Source organism: Fusarium verticillioides, chromosome 4, assembly GCF_000149555.1.
Source record: "Fusarium verticillioides 7600 chromosome 4, whole genome shotgun sequence".
Taxonomy (NCBI): Eukaryota; Fungi; Ascomycota; class Sordariomycetes; order Hypocreales; family Nectriaceae; genus Fusarium; species Fusarium verticillioides.
Window position 1 is genome coordinate 3005767 of NC_031678.1, and position 20369 is coordinate 3026135.

Sequence of the window (20369 nt, forward strand, 5' to 3'; positions counted from 1 at the left end):
GAAAGCGGAGAAGATTTGGTCACTCGCATTGACATGTCGATTATTGGTGATCAATGTTGCAGTAGGATTGTGGTGAAGTTTCAGGGCTGGCGGCTTGGGGAGATACTTTGGAGTGAAGTATAGAGATGTTTCGGAACAGTGATACGATTATTGGTGGAATGGGATCAATGGAGTGCTGATGTGATCCGAAGGATGGGCAAGGTTCATGCAGGTGTTTGTCATATGAATGGATGCGAGAGTGAATCGGGTTCAGAAAGATAATGGTCTGACATCTGGAAGCCAAGATGTGATATGGTGAAGTTGCTGACCTGGATATTGTCAGCTGGGAGAGTAGAATGTATTTCATGCAATTTAACTATAGGCTATAACCAATTAGTTAGACATAATATACCCTTTATAGTAGATATCCTTAAAAGAAGGTAAAATGATTTTTAGTAAAAAGACCTTAGAAATTATATATTTTTTAGAGTTAGTTATATTTAAGTATATTTAAATATATAGTATATAAGAAATATTTTTGATATTCTTTATCATTTCTAGCTAGTAAGGTATTTTTATAAGAAGTAATTTACTAATTTTATAGTTAATATCTAATACCTTTTTACTATAACCCCTTATAAGCCCTTAAGGGTAGTAACTAATCTCACGCTGCCCCACATATGATAACAAGGTTTATCCATATCTAACCGCCGTGCGTCATACCACTCATCCACTCTTCATTCATACACAGGTTCTCCATCTCAATTCCAGCATTCAGCTCCTTCAGATGCAACAGTCATCTGCCAAGCGTAGCCAAGCTTTCAATCTAGATTCCTTCTTTAGTCAAACCTGTCTTCTTCCTGAAATGGTGTGACATAAACACCAGCCTGCATACGAGTTACCAGGATGTTGACATCAAAGCAAGTTAAATAGAGCGTCTATTTCGACTCTTTGATGACAGGGCCCAAGCAGGCAACGACAGAAACTATGGAGCCAATGACCATCCCCAAGACGCAGCGTGCTCTTATCGGCACCGAGCGTGATACCCTCGAACTGACAGACGCCGCACCGGTTCCTACCCCTGGCAAGGGATGGGTACTGGTCAAGAACGTGGCGGTGGGCCTCAACCCCATCGACACTAAGCTTACAAGCGGATATACGGTCCATGGAGCAATTGGCGGCTTTGACTGCTCTGGTAAAGTCATCGCCCTCGGTCCCGATGCCTCAGACAGTCCACTCAAAATAGGCGATGAGGTCGGAATCATGGTGCTTGGCATGAACTGTTCGATGCCGGACGTGGGAGCGTATTCCCAGTACACTCTGGCACAGGAGGATTTCATCCTTCGCAAGCCATCCGGGTACTCCCTTGCTGACATGGCGTCTCTCGGCACTGTCTTCATGGCTGCAGGCCTAGCCATGAGGCGGCTCGAGCTCCCCGGGACACCCCTGCAGCCCTCGCCAACACCCCACTATGTGCTTGTCTACGGGGGTGGGACAGCAACAGGCACCATCTTCTGCCAGCTAACGCGACTGGCTGGTCTCCTGCCAATTGCTGTATGCTCCCCCAACAGCAACGAGCTCGCCAAGAAGTCCCAAGCCGTTGAGTGCTTTGACTATCGCGATCCCGACGCTTCCGTGGACGCGATCAAGAAGCTCACCAAGAACGGACTCAAGTACGCGTTCGACTGCATTGGCTCGGTTGACTCTGCGCGCTTCTGCTTCCGAGCAATCGGCCGAATGGGTGGGCACTACGAGACGGTGCATGTGCCCCACGAAGCCATCACGCGAACGAGGAAGACGGTCAAGTCGGGATTTACGTATGGGCTTGAGATGGCAGGGTTGGACATTGACATGCCGCCGCCTCACGGGCGGCCTGGTAATCCCGAGCTGAGAAAGTTTGGTGTCGACCTTGCGCGGATGCTGGAGGGATTGCTCCACGATGGTAAGATCGTGCCGCATCCTGTCCAGGTGAGGGAGGGGGGGTTGGAGGGCGCCTTACAGGGCTTAGAGGAGATCAAGGCGGGGTCCGTTAGGGGTCACAAGCTGGTTTACTTGCTCTAGACAGCGGTTATTGAGGCACTTCGACACGGTATCCAGTCAGTTAGATACTAGAGTATCATTATTGAACATTATTTCGTAATTTTGCCATTGATTACACCACATCATATCATAGCACAATGTCACATTTCACGTTGCTTTCACTTCTCGAAGGAATGCTCTACCCTGTAATCGATCAGACCACTTTCATGATCCCTGCTCCACAGATGTTGGTTGGTCGACATCCAATTTACGTCAGGACAATCGGTGTCTTTCTTTGTTCCGTGTCAGATTTCGCGTATTGAATTGATGAGTTCTTTTTCCTTTTCGGAAACAACTTCCATGTTCCTTAGTCCCGCGGCTTTACAGATCGACCATTGATCTTTTGTCGTCGCGCAGCCACCGTGGTCACCTCGAGAGTATCACATCCAGCCCTTGACAATGAAGTTCCTGGAACGAAACAAGCCTCCAAAGGAGGACGAACATCATGTTGTCCATGATGTGAGGGCTACTGCGGAGGAAGAGGCTGCCATTGACTACCCTCACGGCATGAAGCTTGCTCTTATCATGACCTCTGCGTATCTGAGCATGTTTTTGGTTGCCCTGGTACGTGGTGCCCTCACCAAAATCATATCAGTTATTCCCCAGAAATAATATCACTTCCATCAGAAAGGCTAATAGATCAATTGTCTACAGGACCGATTAATCGTCTCGACCGCCATCCCAAAAATCACAGACGAATTTCGGGCCGTCGCCGATGTCGGCTGGTATGCATCCGCATACTTTATGACAACATGCGCATTTCAGCTCATGTTCGGCCGACTATACACATTCTTCAGCGTCAAGCTCATCTTTCTAATCAGCATCTTGATCTTTGAAGTTGGCTCAGCTGTCTGTGGTGCCGCGCCATCTTCCACTGCGCTCATCGTCGGCCGCGCAATTGCTGGTGTTGGAAGTGCCGGGATCTATGCTGGTGCAGTTATCGTCACGGTGTACTGCATCCCACTTGAGAAGAGAACTCCCTACCAAGCTGTTGTCGCTGCGATCTTTGGTGTCACCAGCGTATTAGGTCCCCTACTTGGAGGTGCATTCACAGATTCTTCCGCGACGTGGAGATGGTGCTGTAAGTTCGGCTGCCTTTGAGAAATTTCAACTGTTGCTAACAAATATTGGTCTACATCAACCTACCCATCGGAGCTGTCGCTGCCGCGCTCCTCGCATTTTTACTTCAAGTCCCCGATCGCGCAACTGCTCGCCTTCCCCTCAAAGAAAAGCTCCTTCGCCTCGATGGCCCAGGATGCGTTATGCTTCTCGGTGGCATCATTAGTCTTCTCACTGCTCTTCGATGGGGCGGCACAAAGTACCCCTGGTCCAACGGTCGCATTATCGCACTCTTTGTTGTTACCGGCGTCTGCCTCATCGCTTTTGTCGTGATTCAGATTCTGTTTCCAAACCATGCAACTGTCCCGCCGCACATCTTTACTCAACGCAGTATCGCAGCCTCATCCTTTTCCATGTTTTGCACCGGGGCTACTATGATGACAACGCTGTACTACCTTCCCATCTGGTTCCAAGCTATCAAGGGCGTCAGCGCAGTTCAGTCAGGTATTCGCCTTCTGCCTACTGTCGTGGCTCAAGTGATTGCGTCATTCGTCAGCGCTGGCGGTGTACAAACTATTGGGCAGTACATGCCCTTCATGCTTGTCGGCAATGCCATTATGTGTGTCGGTACAGGGCTTCTCACTTTACTCAAAGTTCATACGAGCAGTGGAGAGTGGATTGGCTACCAGATACCATATGGCTTCGGCTTAGGTATCACTCTTCAAATCCCTCTGATTGCATCACAGACTGTACTGCCCTTGGAAGACGTACCAACAGGTACTTCAGTCCTGATCTTCTGTCAACTACTGGGAGGTGCCATCTTTGTCAGCGTTGGACAGAACCTCTTCACAAATGAACTGGTGAAAAGGATCAGTGCCATTCCTGGCGTTGATGTATTCAATCTTCAACAAGAGGGAGCTACCAGAATTCTGGATGGCCTGAGTGAAACAACAAAACGTCTTGTTCTTGTAGCTTACAACGCTTCTTTACGGCAAGCTTTCCTTTGTGGACTCATTCTCTCTTGTATTGGCTATCTAGGCGCTGTTTGTATGGAGTGGAGGAGCATCAAGCAGAACAAGCCCAAAGAAGAAGCACCGGGGACTAAGAGCATAGAGACCAAGGAGACAACAGGGGGCCCAATTGCCGAGAATGCGAACACGAATGGCAACAGTAGAACATAAGATCAGATAAGGAATAGCGGCACTTTATCGTACATTAGAACGCAATCCTGGCTTCGCTATAGAATAAAGCTTGACCGATCATGCACTGTTTATCCGGTACTGAGTGCTTTCCTGCCGCAGGGACTTCTTGAGTAGAGTTCACCCTAAATTCGCCCTAAAGATAAGTTGCATGACTCGAAAATGGCTACTCGTGGCGCTCCCGAGTAGTCCCCGCGTGCCAAATTTTTCCGACTCCCCGTTGCATCCCTGCCCATTACCAAATCGAATCCGGCGGCTGAATCCTTCCACCGTCACCCTACACATTATCTGCCGCGGCCTTGCTTCTAGGCTGTCTGCCGGACAATTTGACGTGGGAGGATCCACATGGTGTACTTTTCATGCTATTTCACGAATGCCATGCAGTTTGTAAGACGGGCGTAAGCACAAGATCTTGGGCTGCTTGGCGACTACAACGTCGATGATGGACCGCCAAGGTGTAATCACTTGGATTTTACATTTTGCTGCCCAGAAATTTTTGGGAGAGGAGAAAAAAGAATTGAGAGGTTCCAGCATAGCATGCCGATGTTACTCGAGACCAATTTCTACGTCACGGCCAAATTCTTGGCTAATAAGCCCTACAGAGCATGGAAACTGCTGACATTAAACTAGAAGGTAGAAACACGCCGTCGAAAGTCTGATAAAACTTTGTCAAATTATATGAAATTAGTTAAGCATATCGTCATTTAGGGTAGAGGACCTAGTTGTTTACTGGCTCTCCATTCATGAGGTACCAGCTTGCATATGCACCTCAAATAAAATGTGATTAGTCCAAAAAACATAGTATTAGCCAAATATGGAAGTAGATTCGACGACAGAGTCGATTCTAGGACAGTGTCTCGATAAGAAAGTCCCCGAGCAATCAAACTCTATTTCTCTAAAAGATACTACATCCTCCCCTCCATGTCATAACTACTCTCTGTATACAGCAACCTGACATCCATTCTTATTCAACTGCCCAATACGGAAAACACCCACAAACGGCGTGGGGTCTCTGCAATCCAACCTCTTGTACATCTGCGCCATGCGAGCAACCATATACCCACATTCATTCATCGTCATCATCTCACCAGGACATCGTCTTGGCCCTGTGTTGTACGGTGTAAGACTCAGTCCCGGGCGCATCTTATTAAAGCGGTCCGGGTTGAATTCCAAGGCGTCATCACCCCAGTAGTCTGGGTCTCTGTACATGATTGCCTTGTTGATCTGCACAATGTTACCCTTGCGTACGCGCACGGGCTGGTCGCCTTTTGGACCGCCGCCTCGCGGGAGGGTCGTGTCGCGAACTGCGGCACGGGCGATGAAGAGGCCGACAGGGGTGATGCGATGAGCTTCTGTGAGAACATTCTGTAGAAGCTTCATGCTGCGAAGGCTGTTGAAGTTCAACTCTTTGCCTTTCACTTCTTGACGAAGTCTCTCCCAAATCTCAGGCTGCCTGGCCAGATTCCACATCACATTGGACAGGAAAATCAGAGTAGTCTCATTGTTGGGTACAAAGAGCAAGCAGAGATGAGATCTGACTTCATCGTCATTCGGTAACTCCCGAACCATGTGCCAGCAGACATCCCGTCTCTCCGGCCCAACAGGAAGACCCTTGCTGATGCGCTCCTCACGCTCTTTGAGTTCAGCACGGGCCTTGGCAATATGCTTGTTGACATAACTGTGAATTGTACCGACAACCTTGTACCATGTCTTCCACGGGAAGAGCCAGAGAACACGGTGCAAGAGAAGGCGAATTCGTGCATAGGCCAGGCCAGTGATGAAAGCATCAGTGGTCTTGTTAGTCTCTTCCTCAGTGACAATATCAGAATAATCGCCAAAGAGGAACTGGAGATTGAGGTTTAATGACCAGGTTCGCAGATGGGGAAACATATCAAACGTCTCGCCATCAGCAGGAATACCCGCAAAGAATCGCTCGGCAAACGGTTCCATGCGCTCTGTATTGGCATACCATTCTCGCATAAAGAATGGCTTGACAAGCGCGCGGGCAAATTCCCAGTCTTTGCCATCAGCACCGACAATACCCTTCTCAGCGAAGGGCTGTCCAGCTTTGCTGTTGTAGCGAATTGGACCGACTTGAAAATCCGCAAGATTGTTGGCCACAGTCTTGAGGTTCTCAGGCTCAATAGTCCAGATCTGACGTCCACCAAGGAAGGTCAGAGCAAAGGTCTTGGGCATCTTGGCGTGCAAGCTGTCAAGCCATGGGACGTAGCGGTTGTTCTTGAGAGCTAGAAGCATAGCAATGAAGGCGTCAACGCCATAGAATGGATCCCACTGCCAGAGAGTTGGGACGTGGCCGAAGCCCATTGCCTTTTCTTGCTGTCTCTCAGCGACATATTTGATGAAGGATGTGAAGGCAAGGATGGCGACAGTGGAGGCTAAGATAACGAGTATAGAGGTGAAGTCAACCCGAGAAGGGATATCAGCAACAAAGCCTGGAATATCTGTGAAAAGGCCAGGTAAATCGGCCATAAAGCCTGTAGAGTTTGCCATATTATCTTGTTTTGCTTCTAATCCCGGACTTAGAAGCGCAATTTCGTGAAAGTCATAGTGATCCAGGCTCTCTGGTAAAGCTTCACATATGTAATGCCTTATTCACAACTGGTCGCTGATATCGCCTGATTCCAAGAAAGGGCTGACTGGAAAAGGTACAAACAGTGAAAGTACCTTTCCCAAGTTCGATGCACGATTATCAACTTCTGATGCACGCAGCTGCCAGGGAAGTGCTGACACCTACCCACTTCACGTCTAGGCATCTCACCTCTTCCCGAGTCTATCAGCCGTGATCATACCATCTTTACGCAAGCCGAGAATCCTCTGAATCCCATCACAATCCTTCCAGCTCTATCAAACAGAAACCCTTCTGGCTCGCTCAACAAGAATGGCGATTGGCCCTCTCAACGCAGGGACGAATCCCAGTTCTTTACGCCGTAATCTCGCATGTCAGAATCTGCACCAACAATATGCCGTGATGTAAGATTATAAGTGCACGTTGGCAACATCAGATCATATGTGTGGATATGATTAAGCGAGCGTCAGATCATGCTTGCGTTAATCAAAACCTTCCAAGCCCCCCTGGAGTGCCGTCTTGCCGGTAACCCAGAAATGCACAGTCGTGTATGCATATAAGACAGATGTAACCTATGAAACTGTGGAGCGGGTTGTATCAGATATGGGCCGTCCCGCTTGTAAGCCGGGAATGTTGTTTGAGGGAGGGATAAGAGGATAAGGTTATATACACACCATAAGCTAGGATGCCTGGAAAATAAGGCAGTAGTAGAGGGCATACTATGAGCTATTAATTAATATCTTATCTTAAGTAGTAATAATGTTTAATATTTAAAAGTAGTTAGAAAATAGTAAAGTGGATTTTATACTATAACTATTTATTTTTATATGCTTAAGTTTAAAATAAATTATTATCTTATAAATAAATATTTAAATAAGGGCTTACTTACTTTAACTTATAGCTAGAACCTTTTTGATTATTAGTAGTTTATTTTATTTAAATTATTTATATAAAGTAACTTATGTATTTTAAGTATTAATTATATTATTTATATCTTTAGTATATTTATATCTTAAGACTAGTGTTATTCAATATACAACATTTAATATACTTAGAAAACGCTGCCTTTATGTTCATTTACAGCCAGAACTCCCTTATCAGGCACTTTAAAGCCCGTTATGCTATAAGAGCTCACAGTAGAACACCTAACAAACATCCAGTCAGTAGTAAGCTCACTGGAATCATATCATACATCATTGCATACCCATCATGTCCCAATACGCCGCCACAGCAAGGATCGTCTCACGAGCCCCTCTTGCAGGAAAGGCCTTTTCCCCCGCCCTCCCAACTCTGGGTAGAGCAGCACCCCCATACCAATCCAAGTGGAAGCGAACAGCACCTGTGCCGCTTTCGGGGGAAAATTTCCTTGATGTTCTGTTTAACCGGACGCCTGTCATCAAGCAGTCTGGCTTTCTTGGCCATGAGGAGTGCTTTGCTCATGAGAAGGCGTTGAGTCATAGGATTGCGCCGTATAGGTATTATACTGGACCTCTTTTGCAGAGGGTTGGGTGTGCGCAGTTCGAGTATCAGGCGCAAGCTGCCGCTGACTTTGAGAACCGTAAGAATGGTATGTGTGATCCAATTCCTTTTAGTAAATAAGGTGATCTAATGGTACTCTTCGATAGAGAAGGAGGAATACTTCAAGGTCGCACAGTCTCTGAGTGGGCTTCACCAAGAAGTTGCGGATCAGACAGGAGTCAATGCTTGGGAGAAGGTCATTGGAACTCTTCGGGCATTGCTACCCGACTATGAGATTGTTCGTGCTTCAGAAGGGCCGGGCAAGACATACTTCTCAGGCAACTTCCGTGCTCTGAACGATTCTACCTGTCTTCACTGCGACTGGACACCGTATGATGCTGCTACTGAGGACTGGATCATCAATCAGGTAAGCGTCCTTCTTTCCAAAAGCTTTGGCGATATATTTCATAAAGTTCGCATAGCTTACCAGATCTCTAGGTCACCCACCAGGCCGTTTTCAACCTGTACATGGCGCCTGTAAAGGGTGGCAGGACTTGGGTTCATGACGTTGAGTGGAGTGAGGAGTGCCTCAACTTTCGAGATCCCGACACGTATGGCTATCGTGATGAGATCATTCACGGCCGCCAGAATGTCGTAGTCAAGCCGGAGGTTGGTGACCTATGGTTCTTCAACTCAAGGAACATGCACCAGGTTGAGAAGGTTGAACCAGAGCCTTGCCCCGAGCTTAGCCTACCGTATAGACCACGACTATGTCTCAGCAGCTTCATTGGACTTCTACCCGAGCACAAGACTGGAGGCCGTCCTCGATTGATATTGTGGTCGTGAAGTCTTGCACTCAGGGAGCAGGTCGGGCCTGCCGCATTCCCCACAGGTTCATGCTGTGCTTATAGCAAGTTGGTTTCAAAGGTTGCCACGTCTGAAAAGATTAAAAGTCTTAAAGAATCATGGACAGCTAGCCCTCGTTATTGGCAGAATAGACCTCTGTCTGTGGATTGAACTGTGCTACGAGATGACGTTTAGTATCACATAAATGGAGGGGCAGCGTAACCTACTGCTTCAGTCCCCTTGCATGCAAGACGTACGTTGGACTTTCCACTGGAACATTCTTCCTCGTGACTGCCTCGAGCCATCTACCCTAATAGGTGCCAGAAGAACCCTTCGCTCCTCTCTGAACTCCTATCATCATCTCAAGTCACTCGAATTCCTCATCTCTTCTCTTGGAAGCCCTGGATCCTAAAGACTGCAAATATTTAGGCTTATTATCATAAGCTTTAGGTTTTGCATTTTAAGCTCATTGGGCATTTTGTTGACTTTATCTATTCTAGTATCTTTGTCTCAGTGCGATGGCTTCGCCTGCTATGACGAACTGGGTGTGCCCCAATTCCCTTGCATGAAGCGCACATTTATCCGCCGGGAACACCTCATATAAGTGCCCTCGTTGTTGGGCAGCACCTCTGCTGACACTTGCTAGGCAGTTAGCTCTTCACTCCCAACCTGGCAGTCCGTCATCGACCTTGCGACCGCAGCTAGAGCGGACACAATCGACTACAGCTACCCAATGATTAGAGTAGAAGTATGCGTTCTTTAGTTGCTACAAGGGCTACTAGGAGGCAAACGTCTCCAACTTAGAATCATATCATTACTCTGTCAGAATGTGTCTTTGTGTTCTTCACCACGTTCTAGTACTTCATGTGTTGTTTGCACTTGGGTAGACTTGTGATTATGAAGTGCCATGCAATTATGAGTGCTAGAAAGAGTGGTCAACAAACCGAATGACCTTTCGGCCTGTCCCACTAAGCTCAAACCCAAGAACATCATTCACAAAAGTGATCTTGAACTTGTGCTCATTAGATGGATTAACATCTAGAAATGCCTTCAGCCGGTCCAACAAGGTCTGCGAGTGCACTGCATCCCCCGAGCTCTGGCCGCTCAGCAGACGAATCTCCAACGAAATTTCTTCCGACGATTGCATCTTGTCTAATATCACCTGCCACAAGAGCACTCCCGACTGAGTATTAGATAATATCGTATTGAGTTTAGCGAACTGAAAGTCACATCCATCCCACATGAAACTGAAGCGATGGTCGCGGCCCTGCAGGCGAAGAACGCGATAATGAGGTAGATCATGTTTGGCAACGCGATCGACGGCCTTTTGTGGTAGAGGGTGAAGAGAACCGATGTCGCCAGTTATGTAACGTATCACAGGGTGGCGTAGACGTGTCAGCACCGTTTGTGTAATGACACCTGTTTCTCCGTCCGGCAGTGGTTCAGTGATCCCGTCACTTTCGCTTCCCGTGCAAGATAACGGGAGGATCTCAATGATAGTCATCCGTGTATCGATAACAAAATCATTATGGTTAGAACGAGGGTCAAAGTCTACGAGAAAAGGGCTGCTAGCTCCATATGGCCCAGCCTCTGCACTTCCGAGTACAGAGTATATGGCTACCGGGGCCAGCACCTTGTAGATTTGCACTCTCTGCATCGTAGAAAGCCCTTCTGAGGTATAGATTACCTTTCTGATCTTGATCTTCTTCCTTATGTCTGGCATGGCCGATATGTGGTGAACTATCGATATGATCTGACTGCTGTCGCCGGTGAGGACGTTGACGTTGAAGTCTTGGAGGATCTGAACCACAGTAGCAGGTGGACATTGGTGCCCAGCGGCTAGTACAGAAGCCCCGGCATTTTCCATAATTTCCAGTGTAAGATCAAGGGACCTAGGGGGTGTAAGCAGTGACGTTTCTTCGATGGTAATGCTTCTGTATACCTGTACAAGCTGCCGCCGTGATGGGTCGACAGGACCCAGTCACCACGTTCAATGATACCGGTCTTTTTTAGAAACTCGCCAAAAAGGCTCTATGCCGACGATTCTCGAGCGCATCTGTCGCGAAGAACAAAGGTTTTGAGACACCGCCTCCCCCACCCGTAACGCTGGTGTAGACATTGTGGCCATACGTGTTCCTCGGGTCGGTGTCGTTGATAAGCCGTTCGATTACGGTATACCTGATAACGTCAGTTACTTGCTATAAATTGTGCGAGAAACTTACAAGTCGGCTTTTAGAAGCAATGGCCACGACGTCAAGTCAGGTTGATCGTACTTCGATGCCGCTTCCTCTCTTGCATGCTGGATGGCAGTATTATCCGGTGGGTACTGAGTAGAGCAATAGAATGGGTGTATTCGCGCAACAGCAAGCACGTCTGCTAGAATATATGTTGGGCTTGGAGACATGGTGTTATCTAGCTGTGAGCACCAAGAGTCTGTCTCAAAGGAGTTTCTGTAGCCGGTTCTCGAGCGCAAGATTAGATTTTTCAAGCATGAAAAGCAGTCCAGTGATTTTTGATCTCGCATGCAGTGACCAGGGAGCTTGAGATCGTGATGTATGACCACATCGGCTAAAGTTGCCTCAGAATTTCGCACATCGTTGACATGGCTTGAGCTGTCAAGTGTCTCGGAAGAGGCCCTGCCCAAGACACGGCTAAGCCCGAGTATCCATCGTATTCTGCTCTGACATGGAATCCGAGAACCACTCAGGCAATGCATGTCTTGTGTTACCATAACCTAGAGAATCGACGTAAAAGCATCAGATTATGCGGGGAACTGGTCGAAATTTCCCGAGAGGCTGAATACGGAAAATTTTATTGGTACATCCACAGGCCTTGTTTAACCATTCGTGACAACAGTGGACTCTTCTCATGTAAGCCTACAGGTCTGGATGGCACTGAAGTTTACTTTTCGTGTGAACAAGCGCTTAGCATACGGCGATCTTTCGGACGACCTGCGTGATACGCAAGCATTCCCTATAAATAGGCGGGTAGCGACTGACGAAAACGAGAACGCCTTTGATTGAGAAAAAAATATATGTTTCAGTCCTAATCGAAGCATTGGTTCATTATGCCTCTCCCTGTTCTAACTACCAGCATCGGAGATATTGAACGGACGTGCATCCCATCTCACCCTCCGAAGGTGGCGCTCTGGATCCCGAATTTCATTCCGCGCATGCATCCATCGGCGATTATCCATTAAGATGATCGACCCTTTCGGCAGGTCGGACGATTTCAGATGCATGGTTGAGGATGCATGTACTTCACACCGGACCAACACTGCGCTCAGCTCTTCCAATGCCTTTGCAGCCCGAGTAGTCAGTGGCGTAATAATGTCGTGTCTGTAGCGAATAATGGTTGAGTGGCGATCTGTGGCGAAGATGCTGCCAGTTATGAATGATTTCTCGGGGTTCTTGATGAACTCGGTTGGTATCTTCATCCGGAACTCGGGGGCCATCAAGGCTTTTCGTGTATCAGGTGATAGAAGCCTAAAGAGGCTGGCTACGTTCATCGCAGATAGTGTACCACCTCCATATCGATCATGCTGTAGGACCTGGAGCGCGAAGTACCTCGGCAGCGGATCCTCGTAGCTACAGTCAGTGTGCCATGAGAACTCGCTCATAGTTTCGGACCGAGCGTGATGAGCTCCTGGAGCGGAAGCTGGTTTCGGCCGCACATCCCAGAACCAGCCTCTTGTCGCACTATGAGTAATCGGCAAGTGATGACCATGCTGTTTGTGCATGCTTAAGATAAGATCCTGAAGATACTCAGAAGAGTCATCAGGAAAGCCCAGCCGAATTTTGAGCAAACCGGAAGTCTGAAGCTCTACTCCGACTTCGTGAACATGTCCAAGATCACGGGCATAGGAAATATGCGGTGCATCAAGGACCCGAAGACTGTGTTGTAGTGTGCCATGGGAACGAATAAAATGGCGTGGATATGTCGGTCCAAGGGTGCCGAATCTTGTAAGACGCGGAAGTCTATACATCGTAGCAATAGACGTAGGAGGATCGGTGATGGAATAGGAGTTCGAGATAACAGGACCGCTCGAGGCAAATCGGTTTATTATTGACGTTAATGTAAGTACGTACCGGAATAATTTCTCTATAATTTTAGCTGGAACTGACTATTCTAAAGCCGCCCCAGTTTTGACACCACCGCCGTGTTCTCTGTGGCTTTCTTATTTAAAACAATAGTTACATCAATGGCGCTCTTGATCTTGGGAGCGACAGGGCGAAGATGTAAGCCAAGTCCGTCCACATGATGCCCTCTCTAGAAACATAAATAGCCTCAAGAGATGTCATCCACCAGCCGATCTGTTAAACTCACATCAAGAAACTCAGTCGTGTACTATGCAAACTGAACAGCTTACACAAGTACACGTCGGAAACGGTGATGGAAACGTTCAGCCCATTTCGCCACAAAACTTTGATGTGGCCTGCTTCTCTAGTGAGGAAGCTCGGTTCCAGGAAAAGCTGCTGAAGCTTTGCCCTGCGAACCACTGGCACAAGGCTTCTTACACGGCAGGATGTCCGCGACCTGTACTAGTGGGCCAACATCACCAGCAGCAGCTGAAAGATCTTCACGAAGCTTTGACAGCGGCCATCACGGATGTTGTGCAACGATGGTGGAGTGACAGAGACGCACGGTTCCCAGAACGTATGCCACTGGAGGCGAAGGAGGAGGAGCTTCTGCAAGTATGTCAATCATCGTCGTCTGAGACATGAAGAAGAGAATGAAAAGGCAGCTGACACGTAATATAGTGGATCGATGGCCAAGTCACTATCGGGAACCTGCCGCAGTTCTCGCAGTGTCGGGGATCATGGCGTCCAGACTTTCTCGTGGAGGACAACAGCGAACGCGAAGAGAACTACTGTATCACAGAAATCAATGCGCGTTTCTCCTTTAACGGATTTATGCACGAGGCTTATGGCCAGTCGGCAACCAACGACAGCCTAGGGAGCGCGGAGACGGTGCTGATCCCCGCAACTGACCCGGACACTGTAAGACAATACTCATGCACCCCTCGTTTATTTGTTTTGACATGAGCAGATCCTTGAAGGACTATTCGACTTGTTCGATCCCGAGTATCCACTCCATCTCCTGAAAGGCGCCGAAAAAGGGATTGACATCCACATGTTCATCGATGCCGTCGAACATCGTTCTGGCATAAAGCCACGACTTATCGTCCCCGCAGATCTTAGGCTATTCCCCGATTCGCGCAGCAAAAACAGGTTCCGGCTGTGCCGTGTCATACACGATCGCGGCGGCCAAGTCCCTAATACCTGGAGATTTGTAGCTCCACATGGCGAGGTGTACGAAGAGATACAGCAGGTTGGCCTCGAGTTACATCAACGGAAACTTCTTGCCCTAGAGCCGGAAATGCTGCGTCAGATCAGCCTGCGGTGTTTCAATGACATGCGGAATATACTTCTCGTACATGACAAGAGGATGCTGGGCATAGTGAGACAGGAAATCCCGCAGTTAGCAGCCCGCGGCGTGATCACGGCAGTCCAAGCTGAAGCCTTACGTCTCGGTGTCGTTGAGACACTACTTCCTGGCTCAGAGGAGCTGAAAAGTCTGCTACAGGTTTCCCTTGTTTCTCCCGATCTGAGACACGGCTTCATCCTCAAGCCGATTCGCAGTGGCAAAGGAAATGGCATCATTTTCGGAGATGATGTCACGGCACCCGAATGGATATCCCTCCTTCAAGCTCTCGCAACGTCCGGCGAAATTTCGACAGATTTGTGCGTAGTACAGAGGCTGATCACTCCTCGTAAGTACAATCTGGTGCTGCGTGCTTCAATGGGAGTGGTCCGATATCCTCTGGTGGGTACGTATCATGTTGCAAACGGGAAGCTGCTAGGTCTCGGGACTTGGCGAGCGAGCGGAGGCCGAATTGTTGCTGTATCATCTGGGGGGACTTGGATTTGTTCAGTTATGAAAGGTGGAGAAGATTTTCAGGATGAATGAAGTGCAAGTAGTCTGTGCTTCCTTTTGAACTTTGCTTGTCATTCTTTTTATCCTCCCTTCGTTCACTATCGGTCAAAGACTCTCGACTATCTTTGAGGACCTATATCACGTTGACTTCTTTGCCTGAAGATAACCATATGACCTTATTCCCCAAGCCTCCGGAAGTGAACATCTCTTCCAACGCCTTACCATCCTGCGTAAAGTGCGTCCACGACTCAAAATGCATAGGCACTAGCACATCAGCCTCCAGGACCTCCATCATCTTCACAGCATCCTCGCCGCCCATCGTGATCTGCACGAACCCACTAGGGCTCTTTGGACTAGGTAGCATCGCCTGCCCGAGATTCGTGAGTGCAATCACGACATGATACTTCTCACGAAGCTTCATGAACTCATCCTCCATATATATTGTATCTCCGGTGAAGTAAACTACATTTGGGCGTCCATCTGGGCTGTAACCGAAGGATTCCTTGTGTAAAAGAAAGCCGGTTACTTCGCCGCCTGGAACATGGACGCAAGGAACACCAGTAATGCTCCATTCCTCGCCTCCAAGGCGGAGCTTCAAGGTTTGCCACGGTGCAATAGCGTAGGTTCCAGGATACTCAGACAGGTTCTTTGCACCATCGGGCGTAGTAATGACTCTGCGGCCGATGAGGAGTTGACGGCCTGTCTCATCCAGGTTATCAACGTGGTCTTCATGGCTGAGCAACACACAGTCAATGATGGGGAGTTGCCGGATTGATATAGCGGGGCCTTCTTGCATGGTGAGGAAGAATTCGCCTGGCTTCAAGCCAATCGCCTGTGACCGGTCATGGCTCTGAGGAGCTTCGTCAAAGATGGGATCAGTGATGAACTTGACACCATCGATATCAACGATCGCAGTTGCGGTAGTGATGTGAGTGATGGCAATTTTGCTCTTGAAGGTCGTAGGAACCGTCATTTTGATAGTATTTTGTACTGAACTAAAGAGATAATAAGTTGGAAGTGATGCGGCTGGTTTGATTTGATGAAGCCGTTTCAAGCTCACAACTAACTACTTCTGATATGCTACAAGCGAGGCCGGATGCCGTTATCCATTTATCAGCCAGCTGATAAATTAAACCCCGAGGAAGTAAGATTCCTTCGACAACGATGTTGCAATGGTCGGTAGTGTCGGGCATGTTGGTAATTTCTCCGTCTCAATCGTATGTAGCTCGGTGACCTCTCTTGAAATAGTGGGCCTGGGCTTCACTCATATCCAATCCGAATTTCAAAATTCGGAATGATTGAATGAATACTTTACGTACTTTCGAACTGAATGACAAGTTTGGCTGAACAGAGAAAATCTTAGATTGTAATTCGTGTATTAAATGAAAATACTTGCAACTGAACCAGACCCCTTTCAGTTTAGTAGTGCGACACCATCTTCGCCGCTGACAGGACCACTCAACACCGCCAGAAAATGCACTTATGTAAGAAACCCGAGCACCTAGACACACAATATCTGATTACTCTTCCGGCTTACGGCCCCAAACAACTCGCTGCTTGTAGTAAGGATGGTGTTTACCCGAGTGGATCTCCCTCCGAGCATGCGCCAGGAAAACATGAATTTCCGACTCCGTCCAACCGATCGTGTTAGCTACAAAAAGCACAAAACCTTCAGGATCAGCAAGGAAAGCAAGCTTGCCGAACTGACCGAGCTCTTTCAGCGCTGGGTCTTTGGGCCAGCCACCAATTGGAGTCTGCAGTCGAATCTTATCAGTCGTTGTTCACGAGCTCAAATATGTGTTACTTACCTTGTACTCAAATTGCTGGATATCAACAAAGCCAGCAGCTTCCATGGCTTTACGCTGCAGCTCTTCTTCATACACGCTAAAGCTCACACCTAGCTTCTTGGCTCCCTCGATGAACAGCTTACCCCACTGGCCCAGTGCAGAACTCTCCTTCACGGTGTCATCGTCGCTGGTGATGATACCCGAAGGTTCAAAACTCTCGACCCAACCGCCAGGCTTGCAGGTCTTGTAGGCCTCGCGGAAGAACTTGTACCAATCGGGGATACTGCCGATGAGCCAGCGGATGTGGATGTAGTCAGCTGAGTCGGGCGCAAATGTCCACTCTTGAGTACAGTCTTCGATTTCACTGAAAACATGTCAGTATACCCAATTGAGAGTCGGTACAGGGCTCGGGAGTCTCACAATTGCAGGTTCGGTGGCACCCAAGAGGGTTGGATTGGCGATACGTCGGTGCCGATAACCTCAACGTTGGGATACTCGTCGGCAAAATCTCTGCCCAGGGTCAGCGCGCGTCTCAGGGTTCAATTTGGAGACCTACAAAGCCCAGATACCTATGCTTCATGTTAGCTAGCACACGAAATAATCGGGGCGAGTTTCACGTACCGGTACCTGTTCCAATATCAAGCGCTTTCTTTTTGATCCGTTAGCTTCCAAACATGCCCGAGAGGTCTCCCTTCATCGCTCACTGTCATTTTCTCAGTGTCAAGAGGCGCGAGGTGCGTCTTTCCTCCAATGCCCAGCGTCAAACAATGGTGGCTATTATATATCAGTTATCTGTCTTTCATGGACCGAATTAGAAGAAGTTCAGCCTACTTGATGTCGAGCAGTTCACTTTGTCTTTCATCGTTTGCAGCCCTATCTGCGTAAGCCTCGGTTCACGATAAATGCATACCCAAATATCTTACCAGTACTGTGAACTGCCAATTTCCCGATGATACGTCCTCCCATGAAGCTTGCGGTATTCAAAAATACTAGAGCTCACTGAATCTGTTGAGGACGCCAGACTTTCTTCGCTCAGCGAATGAGCATCGTCGTCTGCGTTCTCCTCCTGGAATTAAGTCAGCATAACATGCATATGAGCAACCAACATAAAACCCATAAGCCTGTTGGTTTGTCGGTCTTATCTCACCTCGGCAAGCTGCTGCCAATGCGTAGGTTCCAGAATGCCGGTATCCCCAACATTCACCTGCGCATGTTGAGGGGGGCTTTTTGAGGGGCTCTTTGAGGGACTTTTGCCAGTATTCTTGGCAGGGCTCTTTTCACTCTTCGGGCTTGTCGCAGCCGCCGGCGGTGTCGACATTTTGAGTCCTTATACGTTTGTCGCAAAGACCTTGTTCGTTGGGGGGGTCCTTTTAGCTTTCGGGAGCTTATATAGCGCAGAGTCTATGTGGGAAAAAGAGAAAAACCGAAAAAACAAATCTGGGAATTTTCGGTCGGGGGAAATAAATGATAAGATAAATGATTCTACTCCATATTTTGGGGGGGGTTCGGCGAATTATAGTGACGAGACCTGGGGGTAGAGTGGTAGACGAGCGAATGAGGTGCTTGGCCGAGGGTTCTTAGTTGATCAGCATGAGGAGACGTGTCAGTTTGTGCAGGGTTCGAGGTGGGGGGATCATGCATCGTTTTGACGGTCCTAATCTGCTAAAGAGACGATTAAATCATATCATATTTGAAGTCGCTTTTAATGATGACGGTGCTCAACTAGAAGCACAACTATATCAGTGCAAGCTAAAACCCCAAATCCGATACTCTCATCTCACATTGTTAGAGGAAGCTTCTCATCGCGACGCTCACCTGAGCTACGATAACTTAGTCTACATGGATAACATGACACTAGCCCGATAAAGTATGGCATGAACACCCTAAAATCGATCCTGGGCAGCAAGATTCGCCGATGCCGTGAAGAGGAGTCAATGGTACGTTAATACATTGATGATGCGATTGCTTGCATTGAGACGACTACCAATGCGATTAGGCGCCAGCAGTTTGAACGTGTATTTGAAAACCACCCTTGACTCATAGCTGACCATCCACACTTGCTAAAAGTTCCTGCTCCCAATCATCATCGCTAGCGTCCCATTCGGCGGTCCCCTCCTCGCCATCAAACCAAAGCCCTTCCCCAAGTCTGGCCTCGCAAGCTATGCCCTTATTCTCAAGAAATCTCATAAACCGACCTCCGGGAACATCTCCAATCGGCTCACCACGTCTCTTAGTCCCAACAACAATTCCCTTCAGATAAACGCGCTTCAAAGCAGGAAACTCACTCGCCGTCAAAGCTCTCTCGAGCATGTTTATCAACCTCTCGCTACCGAGACCGTCCTGGTCACTTCTGAAGAACCCTTCTGCATCGTCGACGGCGCCGTCTCCATGCTCTATCCCAATTCGTTGCTCTACCGATAGCGTCTCGAGCGTTTCACGCGAGGCTTGTAAAATATTCTCCCAATCTTTATGGGCGGAAACCTCAGCACTTGTTGACCAGAAATAGCTGACCATTCTTGCTGACAGGTAACTTTGGGATGGCTGCCAGAGATGCAAGTGCCGTAGCCTTGGCAATCTAGATGGGGGCGCGTCGTTATGAAATGGTAAGAAGCCGGATAACGGTCTGGGTATGACAGCCCATCCACGAAGTCTACCATACGTAGGGTCATCGGGTGGACTGTAGATATCTTCTGGCAGGCGTGGAAAGTCGTCCTCCAAAGTTGCTCTTGATTCTATCGGTTTGTCAAGTAGTCCGAGCTCCAGTCGCTCGACGGTTGAGCACGACTCCAATATCCATTTGGCAACGGCCGTAGGTATAGAGCCCTCGAGCTTTACATAACGGAGCTTCGTGAGTTTAGGAGCGGATGGGCAAAAAGACCTATGCGCATGCTGGTCGAAGTAAAGGGGGTCTCCATATATCTCAAGAGCCTTGACGTTGGTAAAATATGGTATGATTTGCCAAAGGTCTATCTTGGAGCAAATCATCGTGCAGATAGACTCAACTCGTGAACACAGCTGTTTCAGCCGGCCAATGTCCTCGAACAACATATCATGCAGCATAGCGAAGAATGCTTGCGCCTTCCATTGCCCCAGGTATCCAGTGTCCCAGTAGTCAAAGCGGTGTGACGTAGAAATTATGGGTGAGGGCTGGTTCGAGTTGTAAGCCTCGTAGAATGTATATTGGTGGAACCCGATATTGGTCCATAACAGAGGCTCAGCAAGTCTGTTGAGTCTTTTACATGTTCGAGATAGCTGAGTGAGTTCGTGCGCCGTGGCATTGGCCATGATGATGCTGACAATCTCTTCAGGTAGGGAATCCATTGTTGAAGGGCGTCGTGAGCGGGGTCGAACAGCAACAAAAAAGTATATGGAGGGGGAAACGAGAGAGAGAGTATGAGATATTTATCAGCAGTTTAGAGCATTGACGATAATAAACAA

General features: G+C 48.2%; 12 protein-coding genes across 12 annotated transcripts; 5 read left to right on the forward strand and 7 right to left on the reverse strand.

The window, feature by feature from the left end:
* Positions 1 to 885: 885 nt before the first annotated feature.
* On the forward strand, positions 886 to 2179 carry FVEG_11931 (hypothetical protein). Its single transcript, XM_018901256.1, has one exon. The coding sequence runs from the start codon at positions 934 to 936 to the stop codon at positions 2038 to 2040; it is 1107 nt and encodes a 368-aa protein (XP_018759705.1). The 5' UTR covers positions 886 to 933; the 3' UTR covers positions 2041 to 2179.
* A 278-nt stretch (positions 2180 to 2457) lies between these two features.
* Positions 2458 to 3159, forward strand: FVEG_11930 (hypothetical protein; the record flags this gene model as incomplete). Its single annotated transcript, XM_018901255.1, has 2 exons — positions 2458 to 2622; positions 2713 to 3159. 2 exons carry the CDS (start codon positions 2458 to 2460, stop codon positions 3157 to 3159), a joined length of 612 nt encoding a protein of 203 aa, XP_018759704.1.
* Positions 3160 to 3320: 161 nt separating this feature from the next.
* Positions 3321 to 4298, forward strand: FVEG_11929 (hypothetical protein; the record flags this gene model as incomplete). Its single annotated transcript, XM_018901254.1, has 1 exon — positions 3321 to 4298. One exon carries the CDS (start codon positions 3321 to 3323, stop codon positions 4296 to 4298), a length of 978 nt encoding a protein of 325 aa, XP_018759703.1.
* Positions 4299 to 5095: 797 nt separating this feature from the next.
* On the reverse strand, positions 5096 to 7295 carry FVEG_11928 (hypothetical protein). Its single transcript, XM_018901253.1, has one exon. The coding sequence runs from the start codon at positions 6825 to 6827 to the stop codon at positions 5247 to 5249; it is 1581 nt and encodes a 526-aa protein (XP_018759702.1). The 5' UTR covers positions 6828 to 7295; the 3' UTR covers positions 5096 to 5246.
* A 660-nt stretch (positions 7296 to 7955) lies between these two features.
* FVEG_11927 (hypothetical protein) lies at positions 7956 to 9477 on the forward strand. Its single transcript, XM_018901252.1, has 3 exons — positions 7956 to 8470; positions 8529 to 8788; positions 8860 to 9477. The coding sequence occupies exons 1-3, from the start codon at positions 8113 to 8115 to the stop codon at positions 9205 to 9207; spliced, it is 966 nt and encodes a 321-aa protein (XP_018759701.1). The 5' UTR covers positions 7956 to 8112; the 3' UTR covers positions 9208 to 9477.
* A 652-nt stretch (positions 9478 to 10129) lies between these two features.
* Positions 10130 to 11074, reverse strand: FVEG_11926 (hypothetical protein; the record flags this gene model as incomplete). The annotated part of the gene is made up of 1 exon (XM_018901251.1): positions 10130 to 11074. The coding sequence occupies one exon, from the start codon at positions 11072 to 11074 to the stop codon at positions 10130 to 10132; it is 945 nt and encodes a 314-aa protein (XP_018759700.1).
* A 142-nt stretch (positions 11075 to 11216) lies between these two features.
* FVEG_11925 (hypothetical protein) lies at positions 11217 to 11611 on the reverse strand (the record flags this gene model as incomplete). Its single annotated transcript, XM_018901250.1, has 2 exons — positions 11217 to 11385; positions 11430 to 11611. The coding sequence occupies 2 exons, from the start codon at positions 11609 to 11611 to the stop codon at positions 11217 to 11219; spliced, it is 351 nt and encodes a 116-aa protein (XP_018759699.1).
* A 678-nt stretch (positions 11612 to 12289) lies between these two features.
* Positions 12290 to 13192, reverse strand: FVEG_17131 (hypothetical protein; the record flags this gene model as incomplete). The annotated part of the gene is made up of 1 exon (XM_018906397.1): positions 12290 to 13192. The coding sequence occupies one exon, from the start codon at positions 13190 to 13192 to the stop codon at positions 12290 to 12292; it is 903 nt and encodes a 300-aa protein (XP_018759698.1).
* Positions 13193 to 13556: 364 nt separating this feature from the next.
* On the forward strand, positions 13557 to 15177 carry FVEG_11924 (hypothetical protein; the record flags this gene model as incomplete). The annotated part of the gene is made up of 3 exons (XM_018901249.1): positions 13557 to 13901; positions 13968 to 14207; positions 14257 to 15177. 3 exons carry the CDS (start codon positions 13557 to 13559, stop codon positions 15175 to 15177), a joined length of 1506 nt encoding a protein of 501 aa, XP_018759697.1.
* A 100-nt stretch (positions 15178 to 15277) lies between these two features.
* Positions 15278 to 16117, reverse strand: FVEG_11923 (hypothetical protein; the record flags this gene model as incomplete). Its single annotated transcript, XM_018901248.1, has 1 exon — positions 15278 to 16117. The coding sequence occupies one exon, from the start codon at positions 16115 to 16117 to the stop codon at positions 15278 to 15280; it is 840 nt and encodes a 279-aa protein (XP_018759696.1).
* A 369-nt stretch (positions 16118 to 16486) lies between these two features.
* On the reverse strand, positions 16487 to 18455 carry FVEG_11922 (hypothetical protein). The gene is made up of 9 exons (XM_018901247.1): positions 18079 to 18455; positions 17855 to 17997; positions 17763 to 17804; positions 17636 to 17705; positions 17553 to 17580; positions 17488 to 17500; positions 17352 to 17441; positions 16953 to 17295; positions 16487 to 16898 (listed from the first exon to the last, which is right to left on the reverse strand). The coding sequence occupies exons 1-9, from the start codon at positions 18247 to 18249 to the stop codon at positions 16665 to 16667; spliced, it is 1134 nt and encodes a 377-aa protein (XP_018759695.1). The 5' UTR covers positions 18250 to 18455; the 3' UTR covers positions 16487 to 16664.
* A 513-nt stretch (positions 18456 to 18968) lies between these two features.
* FVEG_11921 (hypothetical protein) lies at positions 18969 to 20252 on the reverse strand (the record flags this gene model as incomplete). The annotated part of the gene is made up of 1 exon (XM_018901246.1): positions 18969 to 20252. The coding sequence occupies one exon, from the start codon at positions 20250 to 20252 to the stop codon at positions 18969 to 18971; it is 1284 nt and encodes a 427-aa protein (XP_018759694.1).
* Between the last annotated feature and the right edge of the window lie 117 nt (positions 20253 to 20369).